Source organism: Vicugna pacos, chromosome 17, assembly GCF_048564905.1.
Source record: "Vicugna pacos chromosome 17, VicPac4, whole genome shotgun sequence".
NCBI lineage: Eukaryota > Metazoa > Chordata > Mammalia > Artiodactyla > Camelidae > Vicugna > Vicugna pacos.
Window position 1 is genome coordinate 11,110,165 of NC_133003.1, and position 19,758 is coordinate 11,129,922.

The window sequence follows — 19,758 nt, forward strand, 5'->3', positions numbered from 1 at the left end:
TATAGGTATGTGTATATAAACAGAGTACTAGTTAAAATGCTGAAGGATCATGCAGAAATTCTAAAGATTTTCAACATAAAAAAGTTCTGCCTCTCCAATTATTCTAAAATACCAAATGTTTAAAAAAATTTAATATTTTTATTATTGAGGTAAATGTAGCTTTATAATCAAGGCTATACTACAAACTCTATAATTAAGGACGGATAGATTTTACAACAGTGACATGATATGAGCTAATACATGGGAAATGGCTATAAAATACTATAAAAACATTAATCCTTCCCATTTTAATAAGTAGCACATATATTATCTTGTAGCATTCTTTCTGGTAACTTAAGTTAAATACCTAAGGTGCAATGTTAATATTTCTGCTGGAAAGGACAAAAGTATATATAATTTTACCAAACTAAATAGTCCACATTTCATGTAAGAGTAAATATTTACATTTATAGGGTTATTTGTTATGAAAAATCTTGCATTCAATATTCTGTAGTTTAAATTTGCATGCTATTTACTTGATCATGAAGGCAATTTGTTCATACAATGTTTAACTTGCTCATTTAACACAAGGAAATGTGAAAGGAATTCCCCATACATCTAATTTCCTTCGGACTCTCCTCAAAGTGACACAAGAGATACAGTTGATGAAGAAAGCCAAATCCAAGGTATGTTTCCCACAGTGGGAAAGCAATACACCTCACACCTGCCCAAACACTTACCAAGGGGCTGGAAAGAGCGAACAGGACTCGTATCCCTGCTGCTCTCCCGGCTGGCTTCCCGGCTGCACCCTTGACTCACACTTGGTCGAGGAATACGACTGCTTCGGGCTGGTACGAAGCAACAGCAGCATAGAAGGGGAGTAAACAGGAAACAGGATGTGGATTTTCGATATTTTGGTTTTATTTTTTCTTTCTCAAAAACTAATCAATAACTTAAGTTTTTCTAAGGTTGAGAAGAAATGATTCTTGATGAAGCACTGCCAGGAATAGCATTAAAATTCTTGAATACAGTCTTCTAGTTTGTATAATTAGAAGTATAAAATAATATTTTACAAAAATAAAAAAGCTGTGAATAAAAAGATTAAAAATTTAAATGAATTATACTTTCAAGATTATATCTAATTCAATTTTTAACCTGTATTTCAATTCTCCTTGAATTGTAAGTTGTTTTCCTCTAACTTAGAAGTGCCTAAATTGATGTCTTTAATGTCACCAAAGCCTGAAATACAAAAGAAATTCAAGGTCCCCAGTTTTACACAGAAAACCTTACCCACTGAGAGCCTAGATGGACTGGCCTCTCTGCTACAGCCCTGGCTTCGCGGTATCTTGCTTCTCTTCTGTGCTGAGGCTAAATTGACCAGGACTCTTTGTACACCAGAGCTCACAGTAGACAGGGCTGTAGTGGTCAGAACTCTTCCTGGAGACCCAGATCGGCTGCCAGCTGAACACCAAACATACATACAAATGTTAAGATGTGAACTCCAAGAGAACTTGTTGAAAGGATAAAAATTCATGAAGTAAATCTGAGAAAATTATGACAGTGTGGCAAGTTTTAAGCACAAAGGAAATGGACTGAGGAAGATTTATATATAATTGTAACCTGGAAAAAAGGTACAGTTTATATACTAGGATTGAATGGTAAATCATGTAAAACGTATTTTCAGTTTTGGGGTGGGGGTGTAAGATGCTATATTTAATGAGGACAACATTATACTGATTTTCAGAACACAAACAGTATAAAAGATTTCCAAAGAAGTAACTTATCTGACAATACATTTCACATGGCTAAAGCTATATGTTAAAAACCTATATATTGGGGGGGCGGGTATAGCTCAGTGGTAGAGTGCGTGTGTAGCACGCACAAGGTCCTGGGTTCAATCCCCAGCACCTACATTAAAAACAAACAAACAAATAAACCTAATCACCCCCAAAACAAAACAAAAAAGCTATATATTAGAACTATACATTTAAAAGGAAACATAATTCTATTACTGTCATTTTTATTACTATGTATATTTTTTAAATTTTTACAAAATTAAAGTTAAATGTTTACGAAATTGAACAGGCTGAAAAAGCAGCTTTCTTTTTGCTATTTGCCTTCAAATACCCAACGGGTCTTGGGTGGCCCGGGTCTGGGATATAGATGTACACTGAGAACAGAACAGGACTAGCAGGCAAATAAATGTCAAAGAAGTCAGACCCCTTCTAAACTAGTGATCTTCAGTCTTGGAAGACAGAATATATGTGGTCAGGAGACAAAGAGAAGGAGCTGGACAAAAATCTCAGAGATTGGGGCAATAGTTTAAAAAACAGTTAAGAAACATGGTTTTAAACTAGAATTGCACGCATTAGCTTTTAAGGGGATAAGCTCCCTGTCAATGAAAACATTTCATGTCTGCTTTGAAAGGGAAAACAATTTAGAGAACTCCAAGGTGTAATCTAACTTCAGATTCTGAATGGCAGCATTACAGAAAAGTTAAACTTGCACTTAAAGAAAGCTTCATGAAAGCAACTTTCCTCTGTTGGGCATTTCTCCTAACTCATGGAGCAGTCACTGCTCAACCTGTATAATCTTAACCAATCACGCTTCACTTCCACAGAGTAAAGATTAAAGACTCACATGCCAATGGGGACAAGCAGGGAACACCTATGAGGGGGGCATGCTGAGTGTAAGGCAGAGAGCGGTGACTCTGTAATTCCACTCAGCTCTGTCTTGAGGTAATATTGGCCTCTGGGGATTTTTAAAAAATGAAAGCTTTGACATTTCCTGATTTTTATCATGTTGTGTAGACCAAATAATACATGAATAGAGGCAGACTGGATGTGGTCCAAGGGCTGCTGATCTGTGACCCTTGCTACTGTTTTCTTGGCATGGTCTTACTGAATACAATTTAAACTCATGCTTAACTCCTAAACTTTACCAGCACACAAAATGAAACTCATCTTCCACTAGTTATAGCAATACTGTAAAATAAAGCAGTGTTTCTGATGAAATTAACAACTTACTATTTGAGTAGAAAGAATTCTAAATTATTGTAGGGAAATTACACATGTCCACTGTAAAATGATGGCTCATTTACACTGTTTCATGATGCTCCAGGTGAAGAATCTTTACATCAGGTTTCTTTCAGTTATAACCTTAAGGATACTCACAAGGCACCTATTTTCTCCATGCAGTGTCTAAACTAAACATACACACCAAAACATCCAAACACCCAACATGCTACAAACTTACAATGCACGATAAGCTGATGGAATATTTTATGGGAACACTTGCAACAATATAAAAAGTATAAATAATGAACTGAATACAATACATACAATATGTTATTCTGTTAAAACTAATGTAAATTTAGGGAGTGGAGGTGTTGGCAGGAGACTGGAGAATTCCTTGAAATGTGGATCTATTCAGCAGAGAGAAAACATGCAGTACAGAAGCAGAGTAACCACTCCACCTATTCTAGATTCATTAAATTTATCAAAATTATGCAAGGTGATTCCCTATATATTTAGATTCATTCATACCCTCTCCTAGGAAATAAAACTGGCAGTGTTAATCATTACCCTCTCATCTCCAATGCCCACCCTCACCAACAGTGTGATAATTCCAGTGCCTACAAATCATTTTGGAATTATTTACACTTAGAAGAAAAAATATCAAGGCTCTTTCCCCAGCAAAAGAACTACCAAGGTTAATTATTTCCTCTAAGAAAACCACAGAGTTGATGAAAAAGAATATGATGTACCTAGAAAATAGAATGCTAGTAGAAAATACTCTAATTTGCAAAATTTGGAATTAGATACTTAATTTCTCTTGCAGTGTCTAAAGTTTTCAGACTATCATTTACACTTTTTAATGAGGTATTTTCAAGGCATTGCTAAAGTTCCTTTGTTTTTGAATGTTTACACCTGTGGGAGCAACTTGGGTAGTTTTAAAAAACCAGGGCTTTGGTAATAAATAAGGACAGGCAAAGAAAAATCAGCAGCAGCAAATTTTGCCCCAATGTGGCTACAAAATGATAGAATATTAAATGTTAAGAATTTCTGCTGAATAGAACCCATTCTTGATAATGAAAATAGGTGATCGAACAATAGATGCACACATAAAGTCTATAGATTCTTACCACCAATGGTATTAGCAGATTGTGATCCTGAACAAGTGTAAAGGCAGAATTAGGGTAAGGGTTATAATCCACGAAGAGGGAAGGAGCAGATTTAAAATGGATGCCAGATGGAAATAAGAAAGCTTTCGTCAGTTCTTAGAAAATAAAAAACCCTCAAGCAAAAAAAGCAAACTTTAAAAAAATCCCAAAACCATTGATGTCTGTAACAAAAGCAGAACATTTAATAGTTTTTACAGCTGATAAACAAAAATAGGACACTTATGTACAAAGCAGATGAAATGAAGTTGCAAAAGTAAATGTAAATTCTTCAGCTTTTCTTCTGACAGCCTAAAATCTAAATAATTAAATGTTTAAAATTTTTATTATTTAAACATTTAATTTAAAACTATAAGTAAGAACTACAACATTGTCTAGCTGAAGAAAAATTACATGAAAAAGCTACAGATTTCATCTTTCTTAAGACATACAGGAAAAAAACAGACAGAGGGGTGGGGGGTGGGGAGACAAAATTTCTGACAGGCTGTACAATCATTTGTACATAATCAGTCACTACCAACAACAAAAGACATAATCCTTATATAAATATAAATCTGGAAGTCTCTCCATTGGGTCTGCTTTTATTGATTTTGGTTAGCCATCAGAACACACCTGCTTTGACCCAAGAGATTTTTTTTTCCCCCCTAAATGGTGATATAAAAATATGGTAAGACCATGCAAACCCTAATGAATTACTTCACAACAAAGTGAAGATGCAGATCACAGCAAAATTTCTATGCAAAAATGTTGTAAAGAAACTTGCATCAAATTATACAGGGCCACGATATCTTTTTTCAAAAGAATTCGAAATGGAACAAACAGTCACTCAAGTAAATAAGCAAGCAAATGAACAAAAACCTCACCAATATGATATAAAACTTAAGTAAGTTTTTTAGTGGAAAGGTCTTTTGATCTTAACATTCTACTAGATCTAAAAAGCCTATCATATTCTCATGCTCTAGAAGAGGATTTGAAGTACTGTAGATTGGGTTCCAAAGTGAAAAACCAAATGTAAAAAAAATTATTCTATATTCTCTTGAAGTGATCAGTAGTTATAATGCAATTAAAAGGGAGGTTCTTAAGTAGCATACTAAAAACCCATACACAAATTACTTTGAATCTCTGCCAAGAGTTCAGTCTTAGTATTACTTTAGAAGAGAACTAAGTAAAATATCTCACATAAAATTAAGTTTTATTCTTAAGATACTGGATACAGTTTTTGGTTGCTACCTTTATTTTTCTTTATGCTTCAAATTTCCTAACTTCACCATTATTTTATTTCCTGAAGGCCTTAAGAATAACAAGGTACAGAGAAGTATACAACAGGAGTATAAAATCCAGTTGACATTAGATTAAGAATAACAAGGAGAACAATTTTATCAGCTAAAATATGTAGCATGTACTCTGGGCTTAGGCAAATACATATAATCTCATATTCACAACAATCCTGTAAGATTATCCTTTTCATTTTCCTGGTTATAGAAGAAGTATACAGGAATGCAGCAATTTTAAATAACCTGGCAGAGCCAAGATTCAAATCTGGACAGTATGGCTCCAGAGCCCATGATCTAAATAAATCAGTACTTTTCAGACCTTATTGTAACATAATTCACTTAGTGATCTGTTAAAGACTGAATTCAGTAGATCTGTGGTGGCATGAGATTGTGCATTTCCCAGGTGATGCTGAGGCTGGTCTGGATACCACATTTGGAGTAGCAAGGCTCTAAACTACTACGCTACACCACTGAAGATTAAGTTACTTTAAACACTTACTCTAAAAATATACACGATCAAGGAAGAACGTGATATGATCTATTCCTAATTTGGTTAGGAGAAGAGTCCTTATCCAGAGAGCATTTGCCATTTTTCCTATTTGTAAATAATCCTCAATTTGCAAATCAATTTTACTGAGCATTTCTGCTTATTTTTAGGACTCCTGTTGAGTGCTCTCATCAATACTCTGCCTGGGATTTTTGACTTTGGAAAGAAGAGAATCTGCCAGGTTGACTATATCTAATCACCACCCTAGCATTCTCTAAGCCCAGCTCTTTCCCCTGATTCCAAGATTCAGGAATCAAGTTAAAAAACAGACAAGCAGGGTATCTGTATCCTGATAAATCACCTAAACAACAGTGGAAAATACCTACATCTAATTCTTTCCAAATTGGCCAAGTATATAGACAATTACCTCCCTAGAAAAGAATTCCTGTTTTAAGAGATAAGTGCTAATGAAAATCTCTTGATAAAGAAGGAATGGGAACAAACTCTTTTAAATTAATTATGCCATAAGTGTATGTATTATTCTGGAACATATAGGAATGGATCATTCATTTTACCTAGGCTTCAAAATTGTGCTTTTTAATAATTGTGCTTATGAGAAAGTCAGCTTCCAATAAAATTGCAAAAATACACATCTTAAATTTAACAATAAATATAACACAACTTGTCATTTCAATTTATGTTTACTCTCTATGAATCAATACCTGCCAAAAATGCTAACTATACTCTAACAGATTTTTGTGAGGATACAAAGATATCACGTATCTGTCCTTGAACACCATTAGCTAGATACAACCAGATTTGATGTTTATCTATGGCAATTATTTGGCCCCTAAAAAGCACAATTTTCCACATTTGCAAGTTTCTGAGTAGACTGTGAAAACCTTAATGCTAAAAGATTTGTGCTATTAAAAATATCTCCATGCAAAAGTTTCTACAGCAGATGAAGTTTTTCTGTCTAAGTGGCAAATATCAATGATGCAGCCCTAATAACACACCAAAGACAAGACAACATCCACTCCAAAAATTCCAAAACATGCACAACAACTGACCCAAAACATTGAAAAAAAGATACCTTCATTTTTGTCAGGTGATGATGAACCTAAAGCACAGAACAAGAACTCAGTATGTGGCTTGTCTTTTTTGAAATTAGCTTTGTCTTTTTCCACTGGTCAAGCTCCTGATACAGTAACACACAAGTAACACACTTTCCCTAACAACTTAGAAATACAGGAGAAATGATAGGCCATACGTACGCTGTGACTGAGACACCATTTTTGTTCGACTTCTTCCTCTGGAATCTGTCTTGGCATTTCCCATACCAGCAAGTGGCGCTGAAAGTTTTGCTCTCACTCGGCCTAAAGAATAAAATTATTTACATAATTAAAGACATTTTCCCATAATAATATCTAGTAATGAAGAAAAGAGCTCACTATAATTTTCTAATTGGGTGCGTTTTTTAAGTATTGTTAAATTCTTTAATAATGTATAATCTTCACTTACAGATTATAGTTGCCTTAAAATTAAAAAAAAATACATACTGCTTTTTATGTGTCACCCTATATACTAACTTTCCTTTAAGGGTAAGAATAAAGTCAAACTAAAAGATCTCCATTCTTAGTTTGATATAATTAGTCCAGTAAAGTAGGGTTATAAATACGATAATTACCACAGGCATGCACTTGCTCTTAGTTGGTAGTTCCAATTCTAAAATTTCAGTTTTCATGAAATTTAATTTACTCTTAAATCTAGCCTGCAGTTTAAAATATAAGCCTAATCTTAGAAACAACAACCCATACAATCTTTTTGACTGACAATGTACTTCCAAAGGGATTAGGGAGAAGATACAATATGAGGTAAAATATCTCATCTTTTCATCCTGGACTAAACATCAGATTACTACAGATGTATACGGACAAGTTTACTATTCTCTTTCCTCAGCCAACAAAATAATTATAATGACAAAATTATTTGAAGAAATACCAATCACAGAACTGGCACTTTCTCCATGTATTTCCTTCTTTAGCTTCACACTCCATTCCTTTCTTCTCTACCACTACCTCACGCCCCTCCACGAAACCAAGTCACAAAGACCTGTTTCTAGAGCTCTTGAACCAAAGGAGACAATGCTTATCAAAGTGCTTAAACAAACTGTCTTTAGAAAAAAACCAAAGTATATTACTAGCAGCTACTTTAGTGTTCTCAAGCAACAGTCTCAACCGCTATCAAATCAGAACCAAGACCAAACGTTATCACAAAGGGCTCAGAATCCTTTCTAGTTAAAAGGGGCAAAGTGTAGGGCGATCACAATATAAAGGCTAGCCTCATACAGCCAATATAAAATAAGAAGAAATATACCGAAGAGTAAGAAGAAATTACAAAATCAAGAAACGAGTGAGGGAAGATAAGAGAATAATTAAGAACAAAAAATAAAACAGAAGCAAAATGAGAAGTCTAGCTGGCAGAGTGCTAGCATTCTATCAACTTCCTCCAGGCCCCCAGTGAGCCCACAGTTCAGGACTTCTACCCTTCTACAGAGTCTGTTTAGAGCAGGACACAAAGTTCTCTTGAATAAGAAGTAAACAGAAAGACAGAATTCTTCTTTTTGAAATGGAGAATGTACCCAACAAAGTAATTAGGATAAATTAAGTATTTTGATACTACCATTCTAAATTACAATGCCACAGTGCCAGAAACCATTTTTATAGAGTACTCTAATTTAAAACTTAAAATACAAAAACATTTCAAATATATCAGAGTAAATATGAGACCTTCAAAATGTTAAATCCAGTTGGTTTTGTATCACAAGAAAATGTCATCCATGTAAAACTTCCAAGAAAAAAAATATTTCATATCAGAGGTTTAAATAATACAGCCTTTAAGCAGCATAAATATAAAAATGGGATTTTTTTCTTTCTACAAATTCAAAAGTAATAAATAATAATTTTTAAAGGTAAACTGGCTCAGTAAAATAAAATATTTTATCTAGCGAGTTTTTTTCTAATCCCAAGTGCAAATCATATATGCAATTCCCCAGTCATGGATTCAAAATCAAAGATACATTTAAAACCTGACTAAATAAATGCATTTAAATGCCAATGACATTTAAACTCCAATGATAAAGCAATGGTGCATGCTCTCCCAAAGTATAAATGAATTGGCATAAATTAAAAAATAGAAACACAAAACAAAAGCATTAATGTTTACAGGAAAAAAAAAACCTATGTACTAATTTTATATTAGACATTATTAAACACATTGAGCAATTACGTTTTTCCAGCATGAGATGATCCAAGATATAAAGCAAAACTCCAGGATGAAGGATTAAAAAAACAAAAATAACCCACATGTATAAATAACACAACCAAACATAAAATGGAGAAGCTACCACAGCTGGCAAATTATACAGATTTGCAAAGAAATTAGCCTATTTTAGTTTCAAATATTTAATTCCTACTAACGAAAATATTAATGTAGAGATATTTGTGTTACTAGCAAAATGTATAATTCTTACCATCTTCAGATGCTGTTCCTAAATAAGAGAAATAAAACAATAAAATAACATTTCAACAAAATCTGCCAATGCTAATGATAAGAACTTCCTTGCACCTCCCACCCAAGACGAAAACAAAATGGCAAAAAGAAAAAATATCTTCTAGTCTCATAGCCTTAAATTAACTTTTAAAAGGTTCATTTTGAGGTAAAACAAAATCTGAGGTAACCTAATGACCCACAGCACCCAAAAAGGTTAAAACTAGACAACTGAAAATAGCAAAATTCTATAACAAAGATTTTTATATGTTGTATTTCATACTTCAGATTTTAAGTGGTGAAAAAAAATTAGAGAAATTAATCACTCAAGATGCAACTCCGCCATGACTCTTCAAATGAAGATTTTTACAGCTCTTTTCAGTGTAATACTTTCTGAGCATTTCCAGAAGGTAGTTTAGAAAATCTAAATGACAAACCAGGAACCAAATGCATGACCCAGGCCTCATTAACCCAGCATTTTTATCAAAGCATTACAAAGACCTGTTGATCCATCAATATTAAATATTCAAAATCATGTGTGTTCTCTCAGATATCAGGGAAAACTGGCAAAAATAATCAAGTATAAATGTCTTAACTCACTATTACTATAAAAGCAATAACGTGTGTGTGTATGTTCGATTTTTTAAAAACACAGGATTAAATTAAACATCAGTGAGAGTCACAAAAAATGTAACAAAGGTGATTCTTCAAATAGGCTGATGTTTCTGACCCAAACAAGAAAAAATTTTTATCTGGAAAATGAGAATAATTTGTCTTTAAAGGATCCAGAATCTCAGTGTTAGAAGTGATATCGAACAGGTTTGAAATATAAAAACTATTCCTTAATGGGCTTTATTTCATTTAATAACTTCTTAACTTTATGAAATAAATATACAGAGAAGCACAGAGACTCATTATAAGTAACATTCATTGCCTAACCCAAGATTAAATAAATCTTCCATTTCATCAGAATGGAAGATACACCAATTTCAGAGTTTACGTAATAACTGACAGAAAAACATATACTATGACTTACAGGTTCAGTATCTTCTCACAAGTTCTTAAAAAAAAAGCTCAACATTATAGTACCTGATGCAGTGAAGGCAAAGTGTGAGTAACATGTGGTCTAACATTAGACCAAAAATACCATACAGATAAAAAAATACCATATTGGATGAAGCAACTAGATAAACTTAATACTGAATTAAAAAGGCAAAGCTTAAAGTAAGTTCAATTTTGATTAAATGTTCATTTAAAGCTTAAAAAAACAGCATCTGCAACTTGCATTTCACTTTCATAAATAACCATATGAATCTGTAAAACATGTCATTTGTCTCTCTCTGTTATCAGCTGGTAAACTAGAGAGCTGAATCAAATGACTTGTGAGGTTCTTTTCCATTCTTCTGAATCTAGTATTTCAGAGACAGACTTAAGAAATCAAGAATATTCTAAAAGCTCATAAAAATATTTAAGTTAATTGACTCTACTTACAACAAACAGCAACCTAACAGTTGAGTAAACTGGAAAACCCAAAAACAGAGATGCCTAACCCAAAATTCAGAGAATTATGCAGCCATTTTCACATTAAGATTGTGCTATTAAATATGCAGTCTATTTTCAGAAACAAAGAGAATGAACAAAGATATTACACTGAATCCAAGAGCCACAAAAAGTTTCAGCAGTAGAATTAGAAAAGGAAGTTCTTACCATCCATTTTGTCAGAAGTATCCTCTTTGATGAAAGAGCAAGCAAAGAACAGAAGAAAACTTAGTTATATTAGAAAAAAAATTATCCCTAGAAAACATTATTTTTAAGAAGACAGAATTCATAGCACAGACATATCTATGAAGTCTGTTTTCACCTACAACATACTAGGAAGCTAAACAAGACGGAAAAAAAAAAAAGAACTGAATTGATGAGTCTGATTTTCAGCAGCCTAGGGAAGGTAGAGAAGTCCAGGTCCCAATCTTGGACCCTGCCCCATCAGGTACACCCCAGCTTGAATCTGTGGAGTTTTTCCTAATCTAAGAGTCACCCTGCCTTGCTTCTTCTGTAGGCAAGAGGACACCCTCAAATTTGCTCTCTCATCACTATCCTGTCTGCTGCCTTGTTGCTTCCCCACCCCACTCTTAGTACTTTCAGTCCCTGGAAGACCTGAAATCTGGATAAATCTAACAACTCAATTTCTCTACCCCACTGCTGTAGGTGCCCCAATAAAGAAAATTATAAAATCACAAAGTCATGCACTACTAGAAACTGGGGTCATTCTAAGGCTTGGCCTTAGTGACTGTGCAAAAAGTGTTAACCTACCAGGCTTGATGTCACTCTTAAGAAGAACCTACTTATGGGGCTGGCTCTTGGCTGGCCTTTGGAATTTAGTTTTGGATCCTGCTTATATCAAAGATAAGGTTATTGTGTTTGTGTGTGAGTGTGTGTGTTGTGGGCAGGGGGGAGGGGAGTATTAAATGCTATTATATCAACTTGCCTAGACCACTTTGCAAACACTGTGACTTATGGTGAACACCTGCTATCTTTTTCCAAGTATGGAATTCTGGTAGTTGTGGCTGGTTGTGTGGCAGGGTGCAGACATAACTACCTCCTTTCTACCCTCCTTCACCCTGGACTCAGAGTCTTAAATGAGCTTTTCTGCGCAGAAACATTGCGCACAGGCTCTGCATTCATTGCAGGAGGAAAAAGCATGTTCTGTGTAGTCCTTCATTTTCACCTCTAGGAGGGATGACTTTGTAAGCCTGTGTGTGAACCTCCAGACTACCCGATGGGTCGTTTCCCTTGCTGATCCTGCTGTGTCCTTCTGCTATAAAAACCTCAGCCATGAGTACAGCTGAGTCCTGCTAGTTCTGGCGAGTCTCCAAACGTGTGGGTGGGTTGCAGCAGAAGCCCTGAAGAGTGCTCCTCCTCTTATGCCCCTTCAAAGGCTGTTCTAAACCTCAAGGCCCCTCTCTGATGCCCTTTTTATTAACACATGATCCTGACTCTGACTTCTCAGGAAGTCACAACAACCTCCTGATGACATGTCTCAATGCCAACCCAGCCAAAATATATCTGAATCTACCTCCTCCTTTATCTCCATCCCTTCTACCTCAGTGAAATTGATGACCCATCCATATCCAAAGCTACCTCTCCAGCTATGCTCTGTACATTCCATTCCTCTTGCCTCTCAAGAACTCTGGTCATAAACTATTTCCTCTCATTCTAGCATTTTAAATTTTTCCTTCTCCACTGACTCTACTACCTTGGGACAGAAACATATTTAACCCCTCCAACCTTAAAAAAACAAAAAGTTCATTAACCTTTAACTACAGATAATTCCTACAATGTTCTTTCATCTCTTCTTGACTGTTGAGCATAGGAGTAATTTACACAGATTCTCCTCCCAATTTCTTCTGTAATCAACTGGTATCTCTTGTTTCTGTCCACATGACACCACTGAAACCACTTATTTTCATTTCCATTTAAGCATGCCTAGCTGTTGAGAACAAATATTCCTAAATATGCATAGCTGTACCAAGGTTTCCTTAACACTAATTCCTGTCTCTCATCACACCAAGCTTCCTCTTTAGGATAAAGTTTTAAACGGTAAACTCATGATATCCCTGCTGCCAAAGGACTCAGTAGTTCAATGGAGGAAAAACTCAGTGGCAACTGCTTTAAGTAATGTATTCAGTTTAATACTGAAAGATTACAGTAAAAACAATTCTCTAATGACTTCCAAATCTACTCTCAAGCACAGATCTCTCCCCTGAGTTCTATGCCACTATATCCCAATGCTACTATACGTATCTCTTTCTCACTATACCACTGTGCCTCTGGAATATCTCTAGTTTCGTATCTCAGAGACTACAAACTCAAAATGCATAAAAGTCAACAACCTTTTAGCTGCTTATCCTTTAGCACCCTACCAATAGACTGACAGACTCTGAATACATAAGCATGTATCTCTGGATCCATAAATGTTCAGCCATGATAAGCAAGGCTCAAAGTAGAAGAAAACAAAGAACACGTATGTCACATCTGTATAAGAAAGTTGGGGGGTGGACACAAAGAGAGATAGACAGGGAGGGAGGGAAGGAGAGACGGAGAGAGGGAGAAAGAGAGAAAGAGAGAGAAACAAACAGAAGAAGACATAGAAGTAGAATGAGAAAATCTATCATCTAAGCCCTGTAAAGAGCAGCAGGCTAGTATTACTGCTCCTGAGTCTGAACCTGGGCTAGATGAAGAACGAGAACAGAGGGACACCTTGCCCTTCTGTATAGAAGCAAACATGCCAATCAAATCTTAAATAGCCAAAAGAAACAAATTAAGTCAATCTCAAGATACTGTTACAGCTTTCTCATGACAGGGGAAACAAGGCTGCAAATGGCTTTGTAGTTCATATTAGAACATTTTAAAGTCAGTATTTCTTCTGGTACTAAAAAATAAGATATTAAATACAATGTTTTATTTTTAAGACTCAGGATGAATAAGTTTTATTTTTATCTGTTTTCCTTTTTTTCCCCCACTTAAAAAAATTTAAGTATATTTCATGCGCCATAAAATTCACTCTTTTCTAGTATACAACTCAGTGTTTTTAATATATTCACAAGATTGCACAACCCACATAAATAGCTAATTCCAGAACATTTCCATTGCCCCAAAAGAAATCTTGTACCCAGTGATGTCATCCCCTGTTCCCCCGACTCCCAATCCCTGGCAGAACACAAACTACTAATTTACTTTGTTTCTTGTGGCTTCACCTATTCTATGCATTTCATTTAAATGAAATCATACAATATGTGGCTGTTTGTGTCTAACTTTAATAATGTTTTCAAGGTCCACCCACCTCATAGCAAGCATTAGTACTTCATTTTTATGTAATGTTCTCTTCTTTACGGCTGAGGAATACTCCATTCCACCGTATTCACATACCTGTTTAACCATTCATCAGTTGATGTACATTTGGGTTGTTTCCACTTTTTGGCTATTATGAATAACATTGCTATGAACATTCATGTACATGTTCTTATGAGAACATATGTGTCATATGTCTTGGGTACACAGCTAGGAGAGGAGCTGCTGGGTCACATGGTAACTATGTTTTGCCTTTTGAGAAACTGCCAAACTGTTCCCATAGTGGCTCCAGTCACACTCCTCCAGCAGCGTTATGAGGGTTTCAATTCCCCCATATCCTTGCCAGCATCTGTTACCATCCATCTTTTTGATAACAGCCATCCTGGTGGGTGTGAGGTATCTCACTGTGCTTTTGATCTGCATTTCCCTGGTGACTAACGATTTTGAGCATCTTTTCATGTGCTTCCATTGGCAATTTATATATTGTCTTTAGAGAAATGTCTATTCAAATCCTTTGCTTATCTTTAAACCAAATGTCCTCTTATTCACTAAGTTATAAGAGTTCTTTTATATATTTGAGATATAAGTCCCTAATCAGATATGTGATTTGCAAATGTTCTCTCTCATTTTATGTGTTGCCTTTTCACTTTATTTGATGGCGCCTTTTGAAGCACAGTTTTTAATTTTGATGAGGTCCAATTTATCTAGCTTTTCTTTGGTTGCTTGAGTGTTTGGTGTAGTATCTAAAAAAATACTGCCTCATTCAGGGTCACAAAGACTTATACCTGTGTTTTCTTCAAGAGTTTTATGAAATGACTATAACTCAGTAAAAAAAAAAAGTTTTATGGATTTTGTTCTTAGATTTGGGTCTGTGATCCATTTTGAGTTAATTTTGGGGGTATGGTATGTGGTAGGGTCCAAACTGATTTCTTGGCATGTGGCTGTTCCAGTTGCTCCATTATCATCTGTTGAAAACAATTCTTTCCCTACTGCATCGTCTTGGCATCCTTGTTGAAAATCAACTGATCATAAATATATGGGTTTATATCTGGACTCTCAATTCTATTACACTGGTCTATATGTCTGTCTTTATGCCAGTACCACCTAGATTTGATTAGTGTAGCTTTGAAGTTCTGTTTTGAAATTGGAAATCTTGAGTCCATCAAGTTTGTTCTTCTTTTTCATGATTCCTTCTTCTATTCTGGGTCCTTTGCATTTGCATATGGATTTTAGGTTTGCCAATTTCTATAAAAAGGTAGCTGGACTTTTGAAAGGGATTGTATTGAAACTGTAGGTCAATTTCCCATCTTAATAATATATGTCTTTAAAGAACCTGGGTGTCTTTCCATTTATTTAGATCTTTAATTTCTTTTAACAATGTGTTGTAGTTTTCAGGGTACAAGTGTGAAATAAAACATATATATACCTCCAGTTTCTGGCACAGACCTCCTAACATCCTGATTGATTTCTTAAGTGATAAGAGCACTAGGAGTACCTCTTGCTCTGATATTTGCCCTTTGATCTTGGTACCTGACAGAGCTCCTAAATCCCCTGGAATTTCCTGGGTGACAGGAGTGTTCTGGGCCTAATGAGGTCATTCCTGGTGGGCTCCAGGACAGCTTCAGAATGGGGGGTGGTCACCAGAAAGATGAAACCATGATTAGAAACCTGGAACTTTCAGCCCCATCTCCCATCCTCTGGGAAGGGGAGAGGGGTTGGAGACTGAGTTAATGAAATTATAACTATGTGATAAAGCCTCCGCAGAAACACCAGAAGTACAAGATTCAGAGAGTTTCTGGGTTGTTGAACACACCCACACGCTAGGAGGGTGGCACACTCCAACTCCACAGGAACAGAAGCTCTTGGGCTTGGGACCCTTCTGGACCTTGCTCCCTGTATTTCTTCATCTGGCTGTTCTTTCATACTCTTTAATACCCTTTGTAACAAACCAGTAATCTTCTAAGTGGACAGTTTTTTCAAGTTCTGTGAATTAGCAGTTCTAGCAAAGTTCTAGCAAATTAATTGACCCCAAGGAGCGGGGATAGGAACCCTCTGATTTATAGCCAGTTGGTCAGAAACACAGGTAACAACCTGGACTTGCAACTGATGTCCGAAGTGAGGACGGAGAGTCTTAACGGACTGAACTCTTAACTTGGGAGGTGGGTGCTAACTATGGTTAGTGTCAGAATTGAATTGAATTGAATTTTAGGACACCCACTTATTGTCAGAAAATTGCTTGGTGTGAAAAAGCCACACATCTGGTGTCAGCAGCATCATGTGTGTGAGAGTGGTTTTTCCTAGAGAAGTCTTAATATTTCTTTTGTTACATTGAATCCTAAGTATTTTATTCTTTTTGATACTATTGTGACTGGAATTGTTCTCTTACTTTCATTTTCCAATTGTTCATTGCTAGCACTTAGAAATACAATTGATTTCTGTAAACTGATCTTGCCTTCTGTAACCCTGCTGAACTCATTAATAATCTCTAATAGTTTCCTTGTTAATTCCTTAGGATTTTCTATATATATGATTAAGTTTTCTGCAAACAGTTTTACTTCTTTCCTGATCTGGATACCTTTTATTTCTTTTTCTCGCCTAACTGACCTGGCTAGAATCTCCATGATAATGTGACTAGGAAGGACAAGAGTGGACATCCTTATGTCATTCCTGATTTGGGGGGAAAGCATCCAGTCTTTCATCATTACGTATACACTAGCTGAGGATTTTTCATAGATGTTCTTTATCAGGTTCAGAAAGTTCTCCTCTATCCTTAGTCTGCTGAGTATTTTTTTAACATGAAATGGTGTTGTAACTTGTCAAATGCCTTTTCTCTATCTATTGAGGTGATCATCTGACTCTTGCCCTTTATTCTATTAATATGGTAAATTATACTGACTGGTTTTCATATACTGAAATAACGCTGCATTCCTAGCAAGGTAATGTTTCTAATAAGAAAAGTTTTATAAAAAATTAAAAGCATTGTAATGTATAAGAGGTTTTATTTTGGGTGATATGAATGTTTTAGAACCAGAAAGAAGTGGTGCTTGCACAACACTGTGAATATACTGAATGCCACTGAACTGTTCATTTTAAAATGGTTAATTTTTAGATTGTGAATTTCACAATCTAATTGTGAAATAAATTATATAAATTAAAAAAAATTAAAAGCACTAATTAACCCACTGTTGACATCTTTGTCCAGTCCTTTATACATGTATGATTTCATACCAAATGCTGAAATCATCACATATTGTTTGGTACGCCATATCATTTGATCTTTCCTAAAAATATAACTTGCTAATGGCTGCAGAGTATATATAAGGATTATACCATAACTTAATCACTCCCTCATTGCTACACATCAAGGATTTGCATCTAATAACATCTATTAATAGAAAAATATAATATTTTTAAAATCTTGATACAATTATATAGAAACACTGGATTACTGGCTCAAAACTCTGAACATTTTTAAAAAGCTTCATGGGTATTACTAAAATGCCTCTTAGATAAAGTGTTCCATGATTACCTGACACCAGCACTTTTTAACCACACTCTTTATCAATAGTTGGTAACTACTGATATCAACTTATTGGTATTAACCATTAAGTTAACATTAACATTAACTTTCTTGTTATATTTACTGGTCTTTCAATTTGCATTTGTTTGATTACAACTGAGATTCAACATCTGATGTTCTGGGGGCAATTCTGAAATATGCTTTTTGTGACATATGTATGATTTTTCCTATAAAATAAACTCATCTGTTTGTTCATAGACATAAAAAAACTTCCTGATATTTTAGCTTTTCTTGAAATATGCAGCAAAACCTTTTCACCCTTTTAGTTTTCAGCCACTTGATTTTATAGTTTCACACTTAAGATTTCAATCTGAGGGACTTTTCCCTTATGTTTTTTTGGCTTTTATGCTTAAGAATTCCTTCTCCAACCTGAGATTAGATGAATACTCAGCTACTATGCTTTCATCAAGTTGCTGTGTGTTTTTGGTCTACTTTTTAGCCACCTGGAATACATTTTTATATGGTGTGAAATATGGTTCTAACTTGATTTTGTACCAGATTGCAAGCCACATGTCTCAACACCACTTTCTGAGTAACTTATCCTTTCCTCAATGCAGCTGAGCCAACTTTATCATGTGCTATGTTCATACCTAGAATTTTTGCACTTCTTACTGTGTTCCAATGATGTATCTGCCTGCCTAGCATTCCACCAGTAGTACCCAAGAGAAAGAAAAATGAAGCACAAAACAGAGATAATTAATATGGATAACTAAACTCAAACTTTTAAAGTTGATGGATATAAAAAAACTCTGAATAATTTTGGGAATGTTATGTTTAGGCTTTGACTATGATTAAGCTTTGCAGTTTTCCCAGATCCCCAAAAGGCTTTAACTTCTTGGTCAAGGAACAGAGGTAGGAGAAAGAGAACAGAAAGCTGAGGACAAGACCAATGCCCTGCCAAAACTCCCTTAGGAACCAGAAGCTGGATGTGGCAGCAATGAAGAACTGTGGGAGTACCACAGGCTAATCATGGAATCCAGAATTGTCCTTTGATAAAGATGATGAGGAGGACAACAGGGAAAAAAGTGGAAACAAGGGAGTTTAGATACCTGCGAATGACATTCCAAGTACAGAATCATTAAAACATATGGACTATCCTTGGCTAGAAAGAACGAACTAGAAGTGATAAAAATATCACCATCATCATTCACTGAAACTGATGATGGTTCACTGAGACCATGGAAAAAACACTGTACCATCTTCCAGAAGCAGCTGTCTTACCTAGTGATGCATAGGAACCTGCATTCAGGGCCCCTGCACCTAACCGCCCACTTCGCACCGACTGCCCAGCAGCATGATGTGCCTTGGCGCCAGCAGCAGCGTTCACATCAATGTCACTTCGGGAACGCTGTAGGCTTCCTGGAAGGGAACTGGCTTTGCTGCTGCCCGCTGATACTATGAACACAAAGCAAAGGTAACTTATATAAAACACTGCAAACAGTATAAAAATTATATAAACTTGAAACCACTATCCATGATGACAAATGGTCAAAAGGGAAGTAGTAGACAAATGGATACTAGAGAAAGTACTTCATAGTATTTTAAAAACAGAATGCCTCTGTTTCAATGCTGTCACAACTAAATCTTCTTGGACAGTTTTCTCAATATTTCTCTGCCTCATTTTCCCCTCCATAAAATGGGAAAATAACTACACACTGTAAAATTCATAGGACTGTTCTGTAGATGAAGAGATGATGTTTATGACATGAAAATGAGGCACTATACAAAATAAATAGATGACAGTGGTACAATTTTTTTTATGTATGAGAATAATGCAGGAAGAACTAGGCTGGGAGTAGGATTATTCAGAAAATAATGCAGGTTCTGCCACTCTTAGACAATGCAAATTAAGTCACTAAAT

At 35.4% G+C, this 19,758-nt stretch overlaps 1 protein-coding gene across 9 annotated transcripts in view; it reads right to left on the bottom strand.

Moving 5' to 3' along the window:
• The window catches only part of CLASP2 (cytoplasmic linker associated protein 2), a 153,420-nt gene that overhangs the window by 47,614 nt on the left and 86,048 nt on the right, over positions 1–19,758 (bottom strand). For 8 of the 9 annotated variants that reach the window (XM_031686892.2, XM_031686884.2, XM_031686891.2 and 5 more), the window contains 4 exons: positions 19,119–19,292; positions 7,195–7,296; positions 1,270–1,440; positions 720–827 (listed from right to left, as the gene is read on the bottom strand). In XM_031686892.2, the coding sequence (XP_031542752.1) occupies positions 720–827; positions 1,270–1,440; positions 7,195–7,296; positions 19,119–19,292 (555 nt within the window). The remainder of the gene's footprint in view (positions 1–719; positions 828–1,269; positions 1,441–7,194; positions 7,297–19,118; positions 19,293–19,758) is intronic. The other variant, XM_072940956.1, reaches the window with a different exon arrangement.